Below are 16,042 nucleotides of genomic sequence, written 5' to 3'. Positions count from 1 at the left end.
TCACAAACGACCTCTGCTCCCCCTATAAAACCTGCCAGCCTCCTTTTCCAGTCATACATTTCTCTGGTGATCAGTACCCTCTTCCACATGCACAGTTCTTTATCTGAAATGTATTCTTGCAGCCTACTTACATCCACCAGGGATCTCTCCGCATTCTGTAAACAGCCAATTTCATTCTTCAGCAACTGTGTCCATCTACATCAACTCTGAATCTTCAGCTAGGATGCAAAGATGGCTGGATTCTCAAAAGCAGAAACAACAGTCAAAGAACCTCTGGCAGCTTCTTCCATGCTGGAAAGGCTTCAAGTATGGCCCTGGAAACATACTAGGTCTGCTTTCCAAGGACAATACAGATTGGCTTATCACCAGTGCTGGCCACTTGGTGAACAATTCTTTGGCCACGTCAACCCATGAAACAACAAAGCCACAAATAATTAGAAAATACAATAAAATGTCCATATTTAAAGAAAATCTTCTAAGTGCTTTTGGAAGCTGATGTGATGAATTTGCTTCCAAGGAACTGCAAAAAGTAGAAAAATAGACTCTTCCTCTTGAGAGCTTAACATGCCAAGATCTAAAACCGCTGCAAGATGTAAATCTGACTCCGTTTCAGGAATATGCACTTTAAAATGAATTCAGATATTAATTAACTAATAAACTTTCTATCAATATGGACTTGGTATATAAATATAATGCTAAGAACACTAAGGAGCTACTTACAAACAGGTTACTCATTTCTTTTTTTTTTTTTTTTTTTTTTTTTTTGCGGGACAATGGGGGTTAAGTGACTTGCCCAGGGTCACACAGCTAGTAAGTGTCAAGTGTCTGAGGCCGGATTTGAACTCAGGTACTGCTGAATCCAGGGCCAGCGCTTTAACCACTGCGCCATCTAGCTGCCCCCCGGGTTACTCATTTCATAACAGGAACTCGGAAGTAACAAAAGCACTGAAGAAGCCAACTGCCCCAGGAACATTTTTTTTCCTAGAGCTGCCATAAAATATAAAAGGAGTTTTCATGTGGTAGCAGCAAATCCAGAAGGGGAGAATATGGCCCAAAGCAAGGCAAGAAAAATCCATATAATTACAAATCCTTTAGTCAAATAGCAACATGGGCATATTTTAACTTCTGTGATTTTTACCCAAGACTGATTCACATGCCTAACTAATCAGCTTCAGCATAATGCTCAAGATTATTTTCAGAATGAAACAAAAAGGATGAGTGTAGGGTATCAAATACTACCATATTTAATCAAAAGCGCCAAATTTGTTGAGTGTGGAGCAGAATGGTAACACATGCCTGGGCTTTAAAAAAACCATCAAGTTTTATATGTGTGTGTGTGTGTATATATATATATATATATATATATATATATATATATATATATATATATATATATATATATATACACACACACACACATATATATTTTTTAAATCAATGAATCCCAAAAACACTTCACTAAGAAGGACATTTTGACTAAAAGGATTTTTTTATTGTTTAGCAAAAAGAAAGCCTTAATGACTATGCTTTCAATCATCACACTTGGTTTAAAACCAAACATTTCCTATTTGTATATATAATTGAAAAAAGTATATAAAATTTTAATGCAATAGAATTTTCTCCCAATTATCATTTTAAAATTCCAGATTACATGAAAAGGCCATGGACGTTTTAATATAAGGCTAGAAGCTTCCATTACAAGAACGCGATATTTTCAGAAATGATTTTGTTCCTCGCTTAATTTTATCTACAATATACAAAATTGTGGGGTTATATACAAGAGAAAACACCTAAAAGTCTATTTAAATTATCTGAAATAAATGTATTTTCATGGTGCTTTCATGTAGACATCAGGGTCTTCTCTTCTCCCTAAAGGAAAATAATCACAAAAATCTTAGAAATACGCTTTAAAACCATTTTTAAAATGTTACCTCTAACTTACAGTATGGATTTTCCAATTATTCACACCATCTCTCTCTCTCTCTCTCTCTCTCTCTCTCTCTCTCTCTCTATATATATATATATATATATATATATATATATATATATATATATATATACACACACCTCCCTTACTTCAAATAAATAGTTCTTAAGTTATGGAATACAACTGGAAAATTCAGGTAGCGAATTCATAAACTTGAGTAGTTTGCATTTCTATTGTAAATAATTATTTTTATTATTTGATTTTAGATTTTAGCTCATCTATGAACCAAGGTTCTTATCGTGGGATATAACACATAAAATTCAAGTATTTTCATTTGCTCATCAGCACTGCCTTAATCAAGGCCAATCATCTTAATCCAAATGAAAAATTAACTTTGAGAATGGAAAAATAGGGGCAGCTAGGTGGCGCAGTGGATAGAGCACTGGCCCTGGAGTCAGGAGTACCTGAGTTCAAATCTGGCCTCAGACACTTAACACTTACTAGCTGCGTGACCTTGGGCAAGTCACTTAACCCCAATTGCCTCACTAAAAAAAAAAAAAAAAAAGAGAATGGAAAAATACATGAATTTGATAATCGTTCTTCCCAAAAAAATACATGTGCTGTTATTTCCAGTCTTTAGCTATACAATTAAATAATAAAACCAGCCTTTTTCAGGGGTATAACAATATATGTCAGAGGAATAATAAAGACTACTTGCTTTAATTTACTTTGCTGCAGTAGAGCCTTATCGAATCTGAATTTATGATCATGTCAACAGGCTGACAATAACTTTTCCATTATTTACAGAAAAAGTAAGTTATCACAACTTCCAAATTAGTGGGATCTCAATTAATAAGGTTAAATTTTATTGGTCAAAACACAGGAGAGGGGGGGAAAAAGTTTAACAATGTGGGCTCATAATTTTAGGAAATTTATCCATTCCCTTGACTAAAAGTTCCCAGTAAGCTACGACATTAAAATCATAGCCTATAAGCTATGTACATACATCGCTCAATATATGAAGCATCAATGAAGTAATCAATCCAATGTCATTTTTCAAGTAGAATTTTCATTGGGTCAATAAACTCAAATGATTTCTATGCCAGAATATTAAGACTGAGGTAACTATACTTACAATACCTTGTGCACCTCTAGGTGAAGGTTTCTTTTCTACTGGATACTGCAAAGGTATTACAATGCCTTGATCTGGCTTCTGAAATGCTGAAATGAGATTTTTTATTTTCCGGAATAATCTTTTTGGTACCCCAGGTGCTGTCTGTAAAACAAAACATCAAGCAGAGGGTTCATCTCGCTCATAATGGTACCGGAGAACCTATAAAAGAGGCTAAGGTTACTTACAGAGCTCAGAGTTGTGGTACTTGTTCAAATATTTGAAAACATAAAGAGAAGAAAACAATATTACCTTGGTTAGTGGAATTTTCCTCTGTGAGAACTGCTAATGAGCTGTTATTTCACTTCTCTCAAGGGTGGCATTAGTTTGCACATGCTCTTTGCTCACCTCCCAACCTTTCCTGCATGTCACCCATTATGTTTCCATAACCTCTAAGGATATATGGGCCATTACCCACAATCAATTCACCAATGGAGATGAAGCAGTTAAATATAGAAAAACACAGATCTCATAGGTCATTAATAAAAAAACCTAACAAATACAACCAAAATGACATACAAGTTATGTTCCCTGTCACTCTATGACATAAATGTTGTAGTGTGCACTTAGCTCTCATAATCTATCAATCTGCATGTCTTTCACCTTCCTGAATTATTTCCCTGTTCCTTGAGAAACTTCTCTACCCCACCTGAAATCGCATTCTCCTTGGACACATCATTGAGCCAAGATTCTTTCCATGAAATAAAAATGAAATTATGTGCAAGGTGAGCATTCTTTACCTGTGTGTTTTAAGGGGTCATTTTCTATGGATGACTACCAAAACGATACTCAGAACTTGACCTCAGTCCTCATGCAGTCACGTCTCCAGCAATAAAATATAAAAGCTTAGGATGTGGGGGGCAGCTAAGTGGCACAGTGGATAAAGCACCAGCCCTGGAGTCTGGACGACCTGAGTTCAAATCCAGCCTCAGACACTTGACACTTACTAGCTGTGTGACCTTGGGCAAGTCACTTAACCCTCACTGCCGGGGGGGGGGGGGGGGGGGGGGGAGCCTAGGATGTGAACCAAGCTTTAGCCAGGAGCTCAAAGCTGTCATTTTAATGAAATGAATAGAATTTCTCTGAATAATGACTACTTTTACAGCATGCTATTTTAGAGTTACTCATTTTGAAGGCTGGTATGGGTGGGGGAAAGAAGTTGGGTGTTCTTTTTTCTTTTGGTTTGTTTTGAATTTGGGGAGAGTACAAATTTCTTTCAACGAAACAAAGAGATAAAAACAGAGCACTGTCCTGTGAAGTTGATCATTCCTTATATCAGAAAAGGTAGATTGTCAAGTATCAAGATTAATTGTCGGGGCAGCTAGGTGGCACAGTGGATAAAGCACCAGCCCTGGAGTCAGGAGGACATGAGTTCAAATCTGGCCTCAGACACTTAACACTTACTTGCTGTGTGACCCTAGGCCTCACCAAAAAAGAAAAAAAAAGATTAATTGTCTTTTACTTTTATGTTCCAAGTAAATTTCTAACCATAGATTGGTTTGTATAGGGGAAAGCCTCAATCTAAGCAGCTACAGACTTTCTCCTCTAACCCCACTCCACCTGAACTTCCAAAGCCCCTTCCTGCATTCTTCTATTGGAGTGGAGGCTCTCCCACTCCAAAGTATGTGACCATTCCTGCAGGTTCCCAACAGTGAGTGCTCTGACTCCCATTTAAGACAACCAAACTGTCAAGATGGGGTCCTTTAAATGGAATACTCTCACACTTTTTCCTTCCCAAATCACTTTCATATCTTTGGACTGATTTTATCCTGACAAAACAATAGGCAGGACAAATTTTATCATTCCCATGTTACAGATGCAGGAAGTTAGACGATAAGGGAGTAAGTTACTTGCATAAGGTCACACAGCAGATAAGTGGCAGAGAAAGCACTAAAACCCAGGTCTTCAGTTTCCCAAACCAGCTCTTTTCATTCAATTAAGTTGGCTCTAACAAAAGCTGGAGTTACCACTCGAATAACAGGCTACCCACACTCTCATCAACATAGAAACTTTTAAAACTACACATCTTTTCAACCGTTCTTGTGGTTTATGCACCATTATCAGTAGTAACATCTTCTCCCCTGTGGTTATGTAAGAAAAACCAGTTAACTCTTGATTATCCATGCTAATAGAGGGATGCATATAATCAGAATACCATTCCTATTTGTAGGCTACTTGGAAAATTATTTTCTATCCCTTAGTCAAACACCAACTAACAGTAGAGCAAAAAAAAAAAAGGCCAAGAAACAGTGAGGATGGTAGAGGGAATTCACTCTGGGGTTAAAAGTTTACTGTAGGGGCAGCTAGGTGGCGCAGTGGGTAGAGCACTGGCCCTGGAGTCAGGAGTACCTGAGTTCAAATCCGGCCTCTTAACACTTACTAGCTGTGTGACCCTGGGCAAGTCACTTAACCTCAATTGCCTCACTTAAAAAAAAAAGTTTACCGTAGCTAATCCACAATCCAGGGGCCCAGATGTAGAATTATTTCACTTATTTAATGTATTATTTTATTATTTGTTATTGATATATTTTATATATTTTCACCAGAGGTCAACAGATGGGAAATAAATGTACTAGGGTCATAATCAAGCCAATGATGCCAATCTCTAACTCAAAATATTAAGGCCATTTGTTTTCTACACTTGATGTGGACCCATGTTCTAATATGAACTCGTGTTCAGCCTTTTAAAAAAAAATCCTACACCACTAGCCCATATTCCTAAGACATTTTTTACATACACAAGAGTACTGACATTTGTTTCCACCTTAAGAGAAAGCTAAATCACTGCTCCAAAAAGCAATGTAAATCTTGTACTCATTTACTAAATTTCAAAAACAGAAGGCATAAGAATTTCACTAACACTTCCGAATCTTGGTGCTGAGCTAATTAAATGTGATTCATATTTGCATATTCTCCATATAGTCAGATCTCAATTATCCAATGAAAATCGTTTGGCCCTCAGACTGTCTTCTTCGTTGCTATCCATGTTTCCCCCAGTCAAGTGGCATATGCTCTGGGAATATAAACTTGTTTAACAGCCACATCAGCAAAAACTTGGGTAGGGGGGCATTACTAGGGGAGAAAACTCACAAAACGCCTTCCAAAGACCAACACATAAAGGTTTCTTTGGATTATCTGCTATTTAGCGACAATCCTCTGCCACTTCCATTCCATTAGAGCAAATAATTGAAATTGAACTACATTATTCAGTGTTAGAATATACCAGACTTTTATGTTCAATTGACCTTCTCCCCATTAACATCATCAAAAGCACATGACAAGTGTCAATTTACACATGGAGCCATGCTAAAGCACAGAGAAAAATGAGTTAAAAGCAAAATGTCCTTGACCCATAAGCACTTGCTGCCACACATGTGTAACATACATGCCATAATTACTAACGCCGTGTACAATGAGTGAAGATTAAGTTTTCAAACATCTTTAAAAGGCAAAAATAAATTCTTCTTGGCTTTTCTACTGATTTGTGTCACAATATTAGCTTCCTTGATAAATATCACAACTTTTTAAAATTTACACTAACGTTTTGGTAGTATTTCAATTTCCTCACATTTTTTAGACCTAAAGAATTTTAAAGTTTCAAATATTTCTCATATTTTAAAATTGGATTAACTGGGCATTGAGTTATACATGTGATTGATAACTAAATTCATACAAAATCTCAAAAATAATTATTTAAATATATAACAGAACTGAACATTTTACTAAACTGTCTTTATATTGACAGTACTTTTATTCAATTCTCTCATCACCAGCCCCACCCCCATTTCTTCCTTCACACCATTCTTTGTCATCTCTCCATAACAGGAGTTGATCTGGTCTATCCAGTGAGATGACAGGTTCCTCCAGGGCAGGAGATGATACTCTCTTATCTCTCACAACATCAGTATCAAGCTGTGCACATGGGAGGCTCAAAGTCAATATTTTCTAATTTATTTTACCTATATAATTGACATCTGCTTTGTATTTAGAAATTTCTGAATCAAAGAAAGAAAAGACAATCTGATACATAATTTTCTCAATTTCATATCCTTCCTCAAAATTGTGTAGGTGAATTCAGTCAGTACTAAATACTAATAAATTAGTGTCTCCGGAAGCTTCTTGATGATATATACAAGCATTTCTGAATTTCACTACTACCATGATGTTACATACAGCTGTGCTATAGTAAATGGGTTCTGAAAAATGTTTTGGTACCATGTGATTCAACTGCTCTTGGGTAAAAGCAGCCTAAATTCCATACACATCATTACCAGGAGGCAATAGTCAGCATAAATAAGAGAAAAAACTACATACCTCAGCACTCCAAGAACCTGTTTCTGACTGGGACACTCGGTAGGTATAAATGTAACCTTGATACCTGTGAAAAAATAAACTTTAATTACTGAAAATACTCAAACACACAAGGGCCCTATATTTGAGTTAGCGTGAAATCTAAACATTTTGCATACTGATAAATGAATTTTGCCTTCGAACCACTGAATTCTTGGGGAAAAAGGGCATCCCAAATCAAATTGGACTCATAGAACATTATGACTAGAGAGAATCTCAGTGATCATCCAGTCTAACCCCCTCATTTTACAAACGAAACAGAGGCACAGATTGTGAAGTGACTCCCCCAAGGTCACAAAGCTAATTAGTGACAATTCTAAGACTTAATCCCAGGTCTCTGAACTCTCCCCTATACTATGTCTATGTCCATATTATGCCTTATACTATGATGATAAGGCATGCTATGCCTTATGTCTATGATATATGCCAGATAATAATGACAATAGTACTAACTAGAATTTGTATGGTCCTTTAGGTTTACAAAATGCTTTACAGGTGTGGTGTTATTTACTCCTCACAACAACCCTATCAGCAGGTGGTATTATTATCCTCATTATACAAATGAGTAAACAGAGGCTGAGGGATGTTACACAACTATTAAGAGTCTGAAGCAGTATCTGAATTCAGTTGTTCTTGCCTCCAAGTCTTACATTCCATCCACTGACACCTGCCTCTACACAATTAATAGTATTTTATATTTTTAAATATATTTTATTAGCATATTTTGTTTTTGTCACCTAGATCTCCTCTATTCTCTTTCTTTCCTCCCAGAAAGCCACTCCTAAATAAACTTGTATATGCAATGTTCTATACCCAGAGACTACTTCACTAAGAAGCAGAATGAGAGTACCTTCCAGTATCTCTTTTTGGTAGCAAAGTCTGTTCTTAATGTTTGCAACACTTTGCAAGAATTTTGCCACATTCATTTTCAACTATTTAGTATTATAACTGTGTAAATTGTTTATCTGACTGCTTACTTTACTTTGCATCATTTCATATGTCTTTCCATGCTTTTCTCATTTACAATGTTTTTAAAGGCACTAGTGTTTCATTTTAATCTTCCTCCACACCTCATGCAAGAGTTTCCATTCCTAAAGCCAAGTTGTTTCTACTTAAAAGACTTAAACTAGATACAGTAAAGCTTAATATGAATTATTTGAAAAATTAGTAAAAATAATGTTAGAATTGCAATGAAATGTAGTGTCTACTACTTCCTAGTAATTTAGTAGCTTAAACTGAAAAGTCTTTCTACACAGAAGTATTTCTTAAAGTAGAAATAACCTTTAATAAGTATAATTTCTATTTGGGGTCAGCTAGGTGGTACAGTGGATAAAGCACCAGCCCTGGAGTCAGGAGGACCTGAGTTCAAATCCCACCTTAGACACTTGATACTTGCTAGCTGTGTGACCCTGGGCAAGTCACTTGACCCTTATTGCCCCACCAAAACCAACAAACCCCCCCCCAAAAGTATAATTTGTATTAAACATATTAAACTGCGAAAAATGGAGTACTGCCAAAGTACTTGAAAGCAGTTTGGTCTATTAGGTAAGACAAACGTTCTCCCTTTATCTCTGTTTACCTAGGATGATAATCTTCAATCCAAATTATTTGAGAGAAATTAATGAGATATAAATTTCAGTGTTATTTATTTCATGAGTATTCTGATCATTCATTTCTGTCTTAGTTTTAGCCAACAGTTGGGTTTTAGCTGGAACAAGCACCCTAAATACATACTGATACCATATAGTGAATTTATTTAAATGCACAAAAACAGAAGATATGGAAGCACTCCATAAACACAAGGTCATGCACAGTGCCTGCTCTTCAACCTAGTTCCTGACCTTAGCACTCAACTTAAACTGCTCTCTCTAAAGTTAATAAGTCCACTGCCAAATCAAATGGCTTTTTCCTCCATTCTTATCACCCTTCTTGACCATTCTATAGTGGTAGATACTGTTGAGCACCCTCTCTCCTCCTGCTTACTCTCTTATTTAGGATCATGTGACACAGCTCTCTATGGAATCTCCTCCTACCCATCAGGCCTCTCCTCAGTCTCCTTTGCTGGTGGGCATTTAGGTGTCACAGTGGATAGACCACTAGCCCTGGAGTCAGGAGGACCTGACACTGTGTGATCCTGGTCAAGTCACTTATTGCCTCAAACATCTGGGTCCATCTCTAATCTTCCTGATGTATATCTTGCCACTGTATCCAGAGGGATACACAGCCCTCCCGCACTTAAATCCAGTTCACTGCAAGTCATGACATACCCTCCAGATGTCAGGGTCCTCTTCAAGAACAAAGGACAAACAGCAACAAACTTGCTTGTTCTCACCTCATCACCTAACTGTGGGTTAAAAATACTTCCTAAACTCCTAATCAGTGGCCTCATTATCTCCCAAGGGCCTAATTATCCCTAAGCTCCACATATCCAGTCCTAGCCTCTCTGGAGTCCCACCCCCCCAACTACCTACTGGATATTTCAGACACCCTTCACCAATACATACTCCACACAGCTGCCAAAGTGATTTTCCTAAATCTAGCCATGTCATTTTCCAATTGTGATGAACTCCAGTGATTCCCTATTCCCTCAGAATCAAATATAACACTCCCTCGTTTGGCATTCAGCACTCATCACAATGGCCCCACACAATCTTTCCAGTCTTCTTATACATTACTCCCATTCATACACTCTACATCCAGTCCAGTAATACTGGCTTTTTGGACATTCCTCACACAAGACCTCCTACCTCCCAACCCTATGTCTTTTCATTAGCCATAATTCCACCCTGCCTTGGAGGAAATGGGGGGGGGGGGTTAAGGGAGGTTCTACTACCATCACCTTCCTCTCTACCCTATCTCTGGTTTGACTCTGCTCCATACTTTTTGTAGTAGCGAAGAACTAGGAAAAAACTAGATGCCCATAGATTTAGGAATAGCTAAATGAGTTGTGAGACAGTAATATAAAGGAATATTACTATGCTGGAAGAAATGATGAATATGGTGACTACAGAGAAGCATGGAAAGCCTTATATAAACTGATGGAAAGTAAGGTAAGCAGAACCAGGAAAATAATACACGTAAGAATTCCAATGTAAATAGAAACAACAACAAAAAGTCTCTCCCCACTTGAATAAATCTTCCAATCAGCTACCAAAGTGATTTTCTTAAAACACAGGTCGCTCAACTTAGTAAACTTCAGTGACTTGCTATTACCTTCAGTTTCAAAGATAAGGTTCTCTTCCTGGCAATTAAAGTTCTTTATAACCTACCTTTCCAGTATTTCTTTTCCACCCACTCCACACTCTGGTTCAACCACACTGGCCTATTTTGCTGTTTCTCCAGCGCTATTCTCCACTTCCCTTGTCATTTTATGAAATGCCTAGAACGCTGTCCCCCTAAGGGGATGACCTCTTAGTTATGACTTCCTTGAAGTCTCAGCTCAAATTCAAATCCCCAGGCTTCCCAGCTACAGTGGGGCAAAAGTCACAAAGTCAGAAAGGGGTTTCAATATTTAATAAGTCCTTTATTTTTTGTTTTTAATTTAGAATGCCATAGCATCATATACTATATATATATATATATATATATATATATATATATACGAAATACAGACAAAATTTTCAAAAAGTTATTAAAACATCAGACTCCTTTGTGACTTTTGTACCTTTCCCTCCAAGACAGCCTGCTATATAGTCCTTTCACATCTTGTATGAAAATCTACTTATTTACCTAGTTTTAGTTATTAAGTTATTGTAGTAGCTTCTACCTAGTTATTTACATGTGGTCTTCCCCATTAGCATGTGAGCGCCTCCAAAGGCTAGGCTTGTTTTAACCTTTTTTTTTTAATCTCCTGTGATTAGCTCAGTGCTTGACATCTACATAATAACTGCTTAAATGTTTTTTGTTGTCGTTGTTGTTTGGTTTTTTGTTTTTGTTTTTGTTTTATTCGGGGCAATGAGGGTTAAGTGACTTGCCCAGGGTCACACAGCTAGTAAGTGTCAAGTGTTTGAAACCGGTTTTGAACTCAGGTCCTCCTGGATCCAGGGCCAGTGCTTTATCCACTACACCACCTAGCTGCCCCCTTAAATGTTTTTTGATTGAAAATAAACAATCTAAATTGAATGCTATGGAATTAAAATAACAAATCTTGTCCCTAAGAAGAGCCATGGGAAAGCACTTCGTCGCCTCTATTTTTTGCAAGGATGGGTAACTATGGACATAGAACACTACATAGAACATCAGACTTTTTTGATGTACTGGTTAGTTTTGACAATTTTTTCCCCTTTTTTTCCCATTCTTTATAAGGGATGGTTCGGGGGGAGGGGGGAGGAAGAGGGAGAGACACACTGGGAAGCATAGTTGATTTTTAAATAGCAATAAAAATAGATGGATAGATGAATAGATGAACAGATAAATAAATAATAGCAATAACAATTTATTTAAAAAAAGACTCAGCTCTATCTACTTATGCTTGTGCATGTTTTTTCCACATGAAAAATGTAAGCTCCTTGAGGGGGAAAAAAACTATTAATTTCTGGCACATAGTAGGCACTTTAAAAATGCTTGTTGATTGACCAGTAATAACATTTAGATTTAAAGCCTATCAAGGGGCAGCTAGATGGTACAGTGGATAAAGCACCGGCCCTGGATTCAGGAGGACCTGAGTTCAAAGCCGGCCTCAGACACTTGACACTTGCTAGCTGTGTGGCCCTGGGCAAGTCACTTAATCCCCATTGCCCCGCAAAAAAAAAAAAAAAAAAATCCTATCAAGGTGTAAAGTTAATTCCTATACCATATATCAATATCCATTGCTATAAACTACTTAAGTGTTGAAATGTGTTTCCACCATTAACTGAAAGGTTTTTCATTTTCAGTTCAGAATACATGTGTAGTGCATGTGCTGGCATTTGACACTGGCTAGAGGGTCAACTTAATCACCATCTCTTATTCCAGGAAGTATTTCCTTCTTGGTATGGTGCTGTATTGAGCACTAATTATTTTTAATTTATCAAGAATTCTACATCCAAATTCCGAAGTCCTTTGCATAATCCTTATTTTGCTCCTAAAAGTATAACACACTATGCTTAAAAATGAAATCTTACCAAGAACAATGCAAGAGTTTTGATTCCCATTTTTCAATATGGAAACTTGAAATTCAACAAGCAAATTAGAGTCAAATAAGGACCCATTTCCCTTAGAGGAAGCAATTAGAGAAAATAATTCTGTCTCATTAACCTGGAGAGAAGGGATTTTAAATTCTCAGCAGGGATGTGACTAGAATAAGCATAGTAAATTTTCCATTTGTAAATCTCTAACTAAAAATAAAAAGGACAATGAATTGACTTTCCTATAGACAGCTCTGTTTGATCAAATGAATTAGTCTGTTTCCTAACGAATGAATACGATCTTATCATTTTTTTCAGTTAAGCAGGAACTTGATTACCACTTCAAAAGTTCTTGCTTTCTTCAATCTCTGACCTTGATTTCAATAATTCCAAAAACTTCATGATTAACACTTCTAAATTTAACAAAGTTCCCAGTCCCTCAAATTTGTCAATGAGCAAAACCTGTTTCAAAAACCCCTCTAAAAGCTCTTTGGTTCTACTTTCCTTTCAGCAGAAATAAGTGAACAAAGAATATCACATACAAGAGCAACTCTCAGATGTAACACTGACCCAAGTGTGGACAACTGAAACCCAGGAAAAACTCCAAAACCTCATTTTGGTCTGAGGCAATTCTGCTGCAACATGACTGGCTCACCTAATCCACCCCATTATTTTAAACAGAGAAAGAAACTGAAGGGAAGTGACTCTCCCAAGGGGCCAGGACCCAGGAATTGAAGCTGAATCTTTAGTTTCTTTAGCTACACCAGGCTGGTTGCCTCTCCATTTCTGTGCCACGTCCCCTTTATATCACTCGATGCCACACTGGGAATACAAACTCATGCAAATATTGCCTAGTACAAATCAGAAAATCATGTCTTACTAAGTTAAAAATGGGTAAGGCTTTGTTGTTGCTCTTGCTTTATTCCTGCCACATAGAGTTTGGGATTATTTCACCTTCCTCCCCTTTCATTGATTTCAATAACCAAGTCAGTTATACTTTTTACTTCCTTTCCCTCTGAGCCTTAGTTTCCTCATCTGGAAAGGAGAAAGCTAGACTAATTTTCCGAGATTCCTTTCGACTCTAAAATCCTGGGCATAAAACGATCATTAAAGCTGTATTAACTTTACTGAAGACTCTCCACACCCCATCCAGTAAAAACAGTATTGAAGAAGGACACAGTGGAAAGCCATTTTCAGGGGACACTCGAGAGGAGCATCTCAATAGGCCTATATAAACCACAAGTTGAAAAAACACTCCTTTGCTGAGAAGATGAAGGTACAAACAGCTATCTCCACCACAAACCCTTGAGTCGGTCATCCAGAATCCTCGGGTTAACTCACCACAACAAACACAGTCAACAACTGTCCGCTCTAGTGGCAAGGTTTCAGAGGTTGCCTTACTTCAAGTAATCATCAAAATCAAATGTGGCATTTTAATTGGGGTGGGGGGGCGGGGGAACAGCAGGTTTATCATCATTATATCTGGTAAGGCTAACAAAGTAAACTTTAATTCCTTAAGCCCTTGCCAAATAAAGTCTAAATATATACTGGGTCTCACAAGCAAATCAGTTTAAGATTAAAAATTAAAAGGTAGTCACAAGTAAAAGTAGATAACTAGCAAATGATGGGGTTTCTCTTGTAGCAGAACTTTTATATTTCTTATTGGATTTTACTTTTATTCATATGAATGAGTGCATCTGATCAAAGGCAGGCTAAATCTGCTCTCCACATAAGGAAGCCCAAGATTAAAAACTGGATCCAGGGGCAGCTAGGTGGCACAGTGGATAAAGCACCGGCCCTGGATTCAAGAGGACCTGAGTTCAAATCCGGCCTCAGACACTTGATACTTACTAGTTGTGTGACCATAGGTAAGTCACTTAACCCTAATGGCCTCACCAAAAACAAAACAAAACAAAACAAACAAAAAAACTGGATCCAAATAACCTACTGGCAGATGAAAAGTGGAATGGCATCAAAACAGGCTTTGCAAAGCTAAATCCATTCCATCACCTTTAGCAGCCTCTTTCCTCCTATATTTCTAAGCTTTCTCTATTCCTATTTAATGCAAACATTTATTAAGTACCGAAGGCCCTGTGCTGAACAGTGGGGGCAGAATGACGAAGTCAGACATCATCCCTCATTCCAGTTTCTGATTTTTAAAAAGTAGTCCTTTTGGGGGTAGCTAGGTAGCACAGTGGATAAAGCACTGGCCCTGGATTCAGGAGGGCCTGTGTTCAAATCCGGCCTCAGATACTTGACACTTACTAGCTGTGTGACCCTGGGCCAGTCACTTAACCCTCACTGCCCCCCACACAAGAAATAAAATAAAATAAAAGAGGTTTTTTAAAAAAGTAGTCCTTTTCACCATGGCCAACCCTGCTAAAATGTATCTCTGATTCCTTCCCCTCCTGTCTTCCACTGGCAAACTACCACACCTCCCACAATTATCCCCTTTCTCTCATTAATCTGAAATCTATCTGCTACTTTCTTCATATCCAAGTTAAAAAAAAAAAAACCTCCCTGGACTCCACTATCCTTTGAGGGTATCATCCTATCTCTCCTCCCTTTCACAGCCCAAATCCTAGGAAAGCTCTCTACACTCACTGCTCCCACATCCTTTCCTCCTTACTTCTGAAACTCTTATGTGGCTTCCTAATTCATCACTCATCTGAAATTGTTCTCTTCAAAGTTACCAAAAATCTTACAATCACCAAATCTAATGGCCTTTCTTTAATCTTCATCTTCTCAACGTCTGTGCACTATTTGACACCAGTGACCTCCATCCCTTCCTTCATCATCATCGCCATCACAAGCAGCATCGGCAGACTGGTGCTGTGGAAACAGCACTAGGCCTGGAGTAAGGAAGACGCATTCAAATCCAGCTTCAGACACTGTGTGACCCTAGGTAAGTCACTTAACTGTCTGCTTCAGTTTCCACAACTGCAAAACGGGGATAATGAAAAAAATCTACTTTCTGGGGTTGTTGCAAGAATCCAATGTGATATAAACTTTTTTAAAGTGCAGAGAATTTTGTATCCTTTTTTTCAGTTCCAAATTCTCTTCCTCCTCTTGCCCCTTCCCCCACCCAATGAGAAGTCAGGAAAACAAACTATTACAAATATGTAGTCATGCCAAAGAAATTTCCCCATTAACCATATTGCAAAAAGGAAAACATATGCTTCAGTCTGCACTCTGAGTCCATCAGTTCTCTACCATCTGGTGAAGAGCAGGTTTTGTCATGAGTCCACTGGAATTGTGTTGGGTCATTGTGTTGTTCAGAGTTATTGATAGTCTTAATAAGTTGGCTCTTATTGTGTATACTGTTCTACTAGTTCCGCTCACTTCACATCAGTTCATACAGGTCTTCCCAGGGTTTTCTGAAATCATCCCCTTCATCAATTCTTACAGGACAATAGGATTTCGTCACATTCAAATACCACAATATGTATGGCCATTCTCTCATTGATGGGCATCCTCCCCAGTTTCCAA

At 37.7% G+C, this 16,042-nt stretch overlaps 1 protein-coding gene across 2 annotated transcripts in view; it reads right to left on the bottom strand.

The window, feature by feature from the left end:
* Nucleotides 1-1,530: 1,530 nt before the first annotated feature.
* SH2D1A (SH2 domain containing 1A) overlaps nt 1,531-16,042 on the bottom strand; it is a 35,832-nt gene continuing 21,320 nt past the window's right edge. Inside the window, exons 2-4 of one of the 2 annotated variants that reach the window (XM_043974713.1) lie at nt 7,413-7,476; nt 3,063-3,203; nt 1,531-1,869 (exon numbers count right to left, since the gene is read on the bottom strand). In XM_043974713.1, coding sequence (XP_043830648.1) covers nt 1,840-1,869; nt 3,063-3,203; nt 7,413-7,476 — 235 coding nt within the window. In that variant the 3' untranslated portion in view covers nt 1,531-1,839. The remainder of the gene's footprint in view (nt 1,870-3,062; nt 3,204-7,412; nt 7,477-16,042) is intronic. The other variant, XM_043974712.1, reaches the window with a different exon arrangement.

Source organism: Dromiciops gliroides, chromosome X (assembly GCF_019393635.1).
Source record: "Dromiciops gliroides isolate mDroGli1 chromosome X, mDroGli1.pri, whole genome shotgun sequence".
NCBI lineage: Eukaryota > Metazoa > Chordata > Mammalia > Microbiotheria > Microbiotheriidae > Dromiciops > Dromiciops gliroides.
This window is presented reverse-complemented; position numbering and strand designations above follow the sequence as displayed.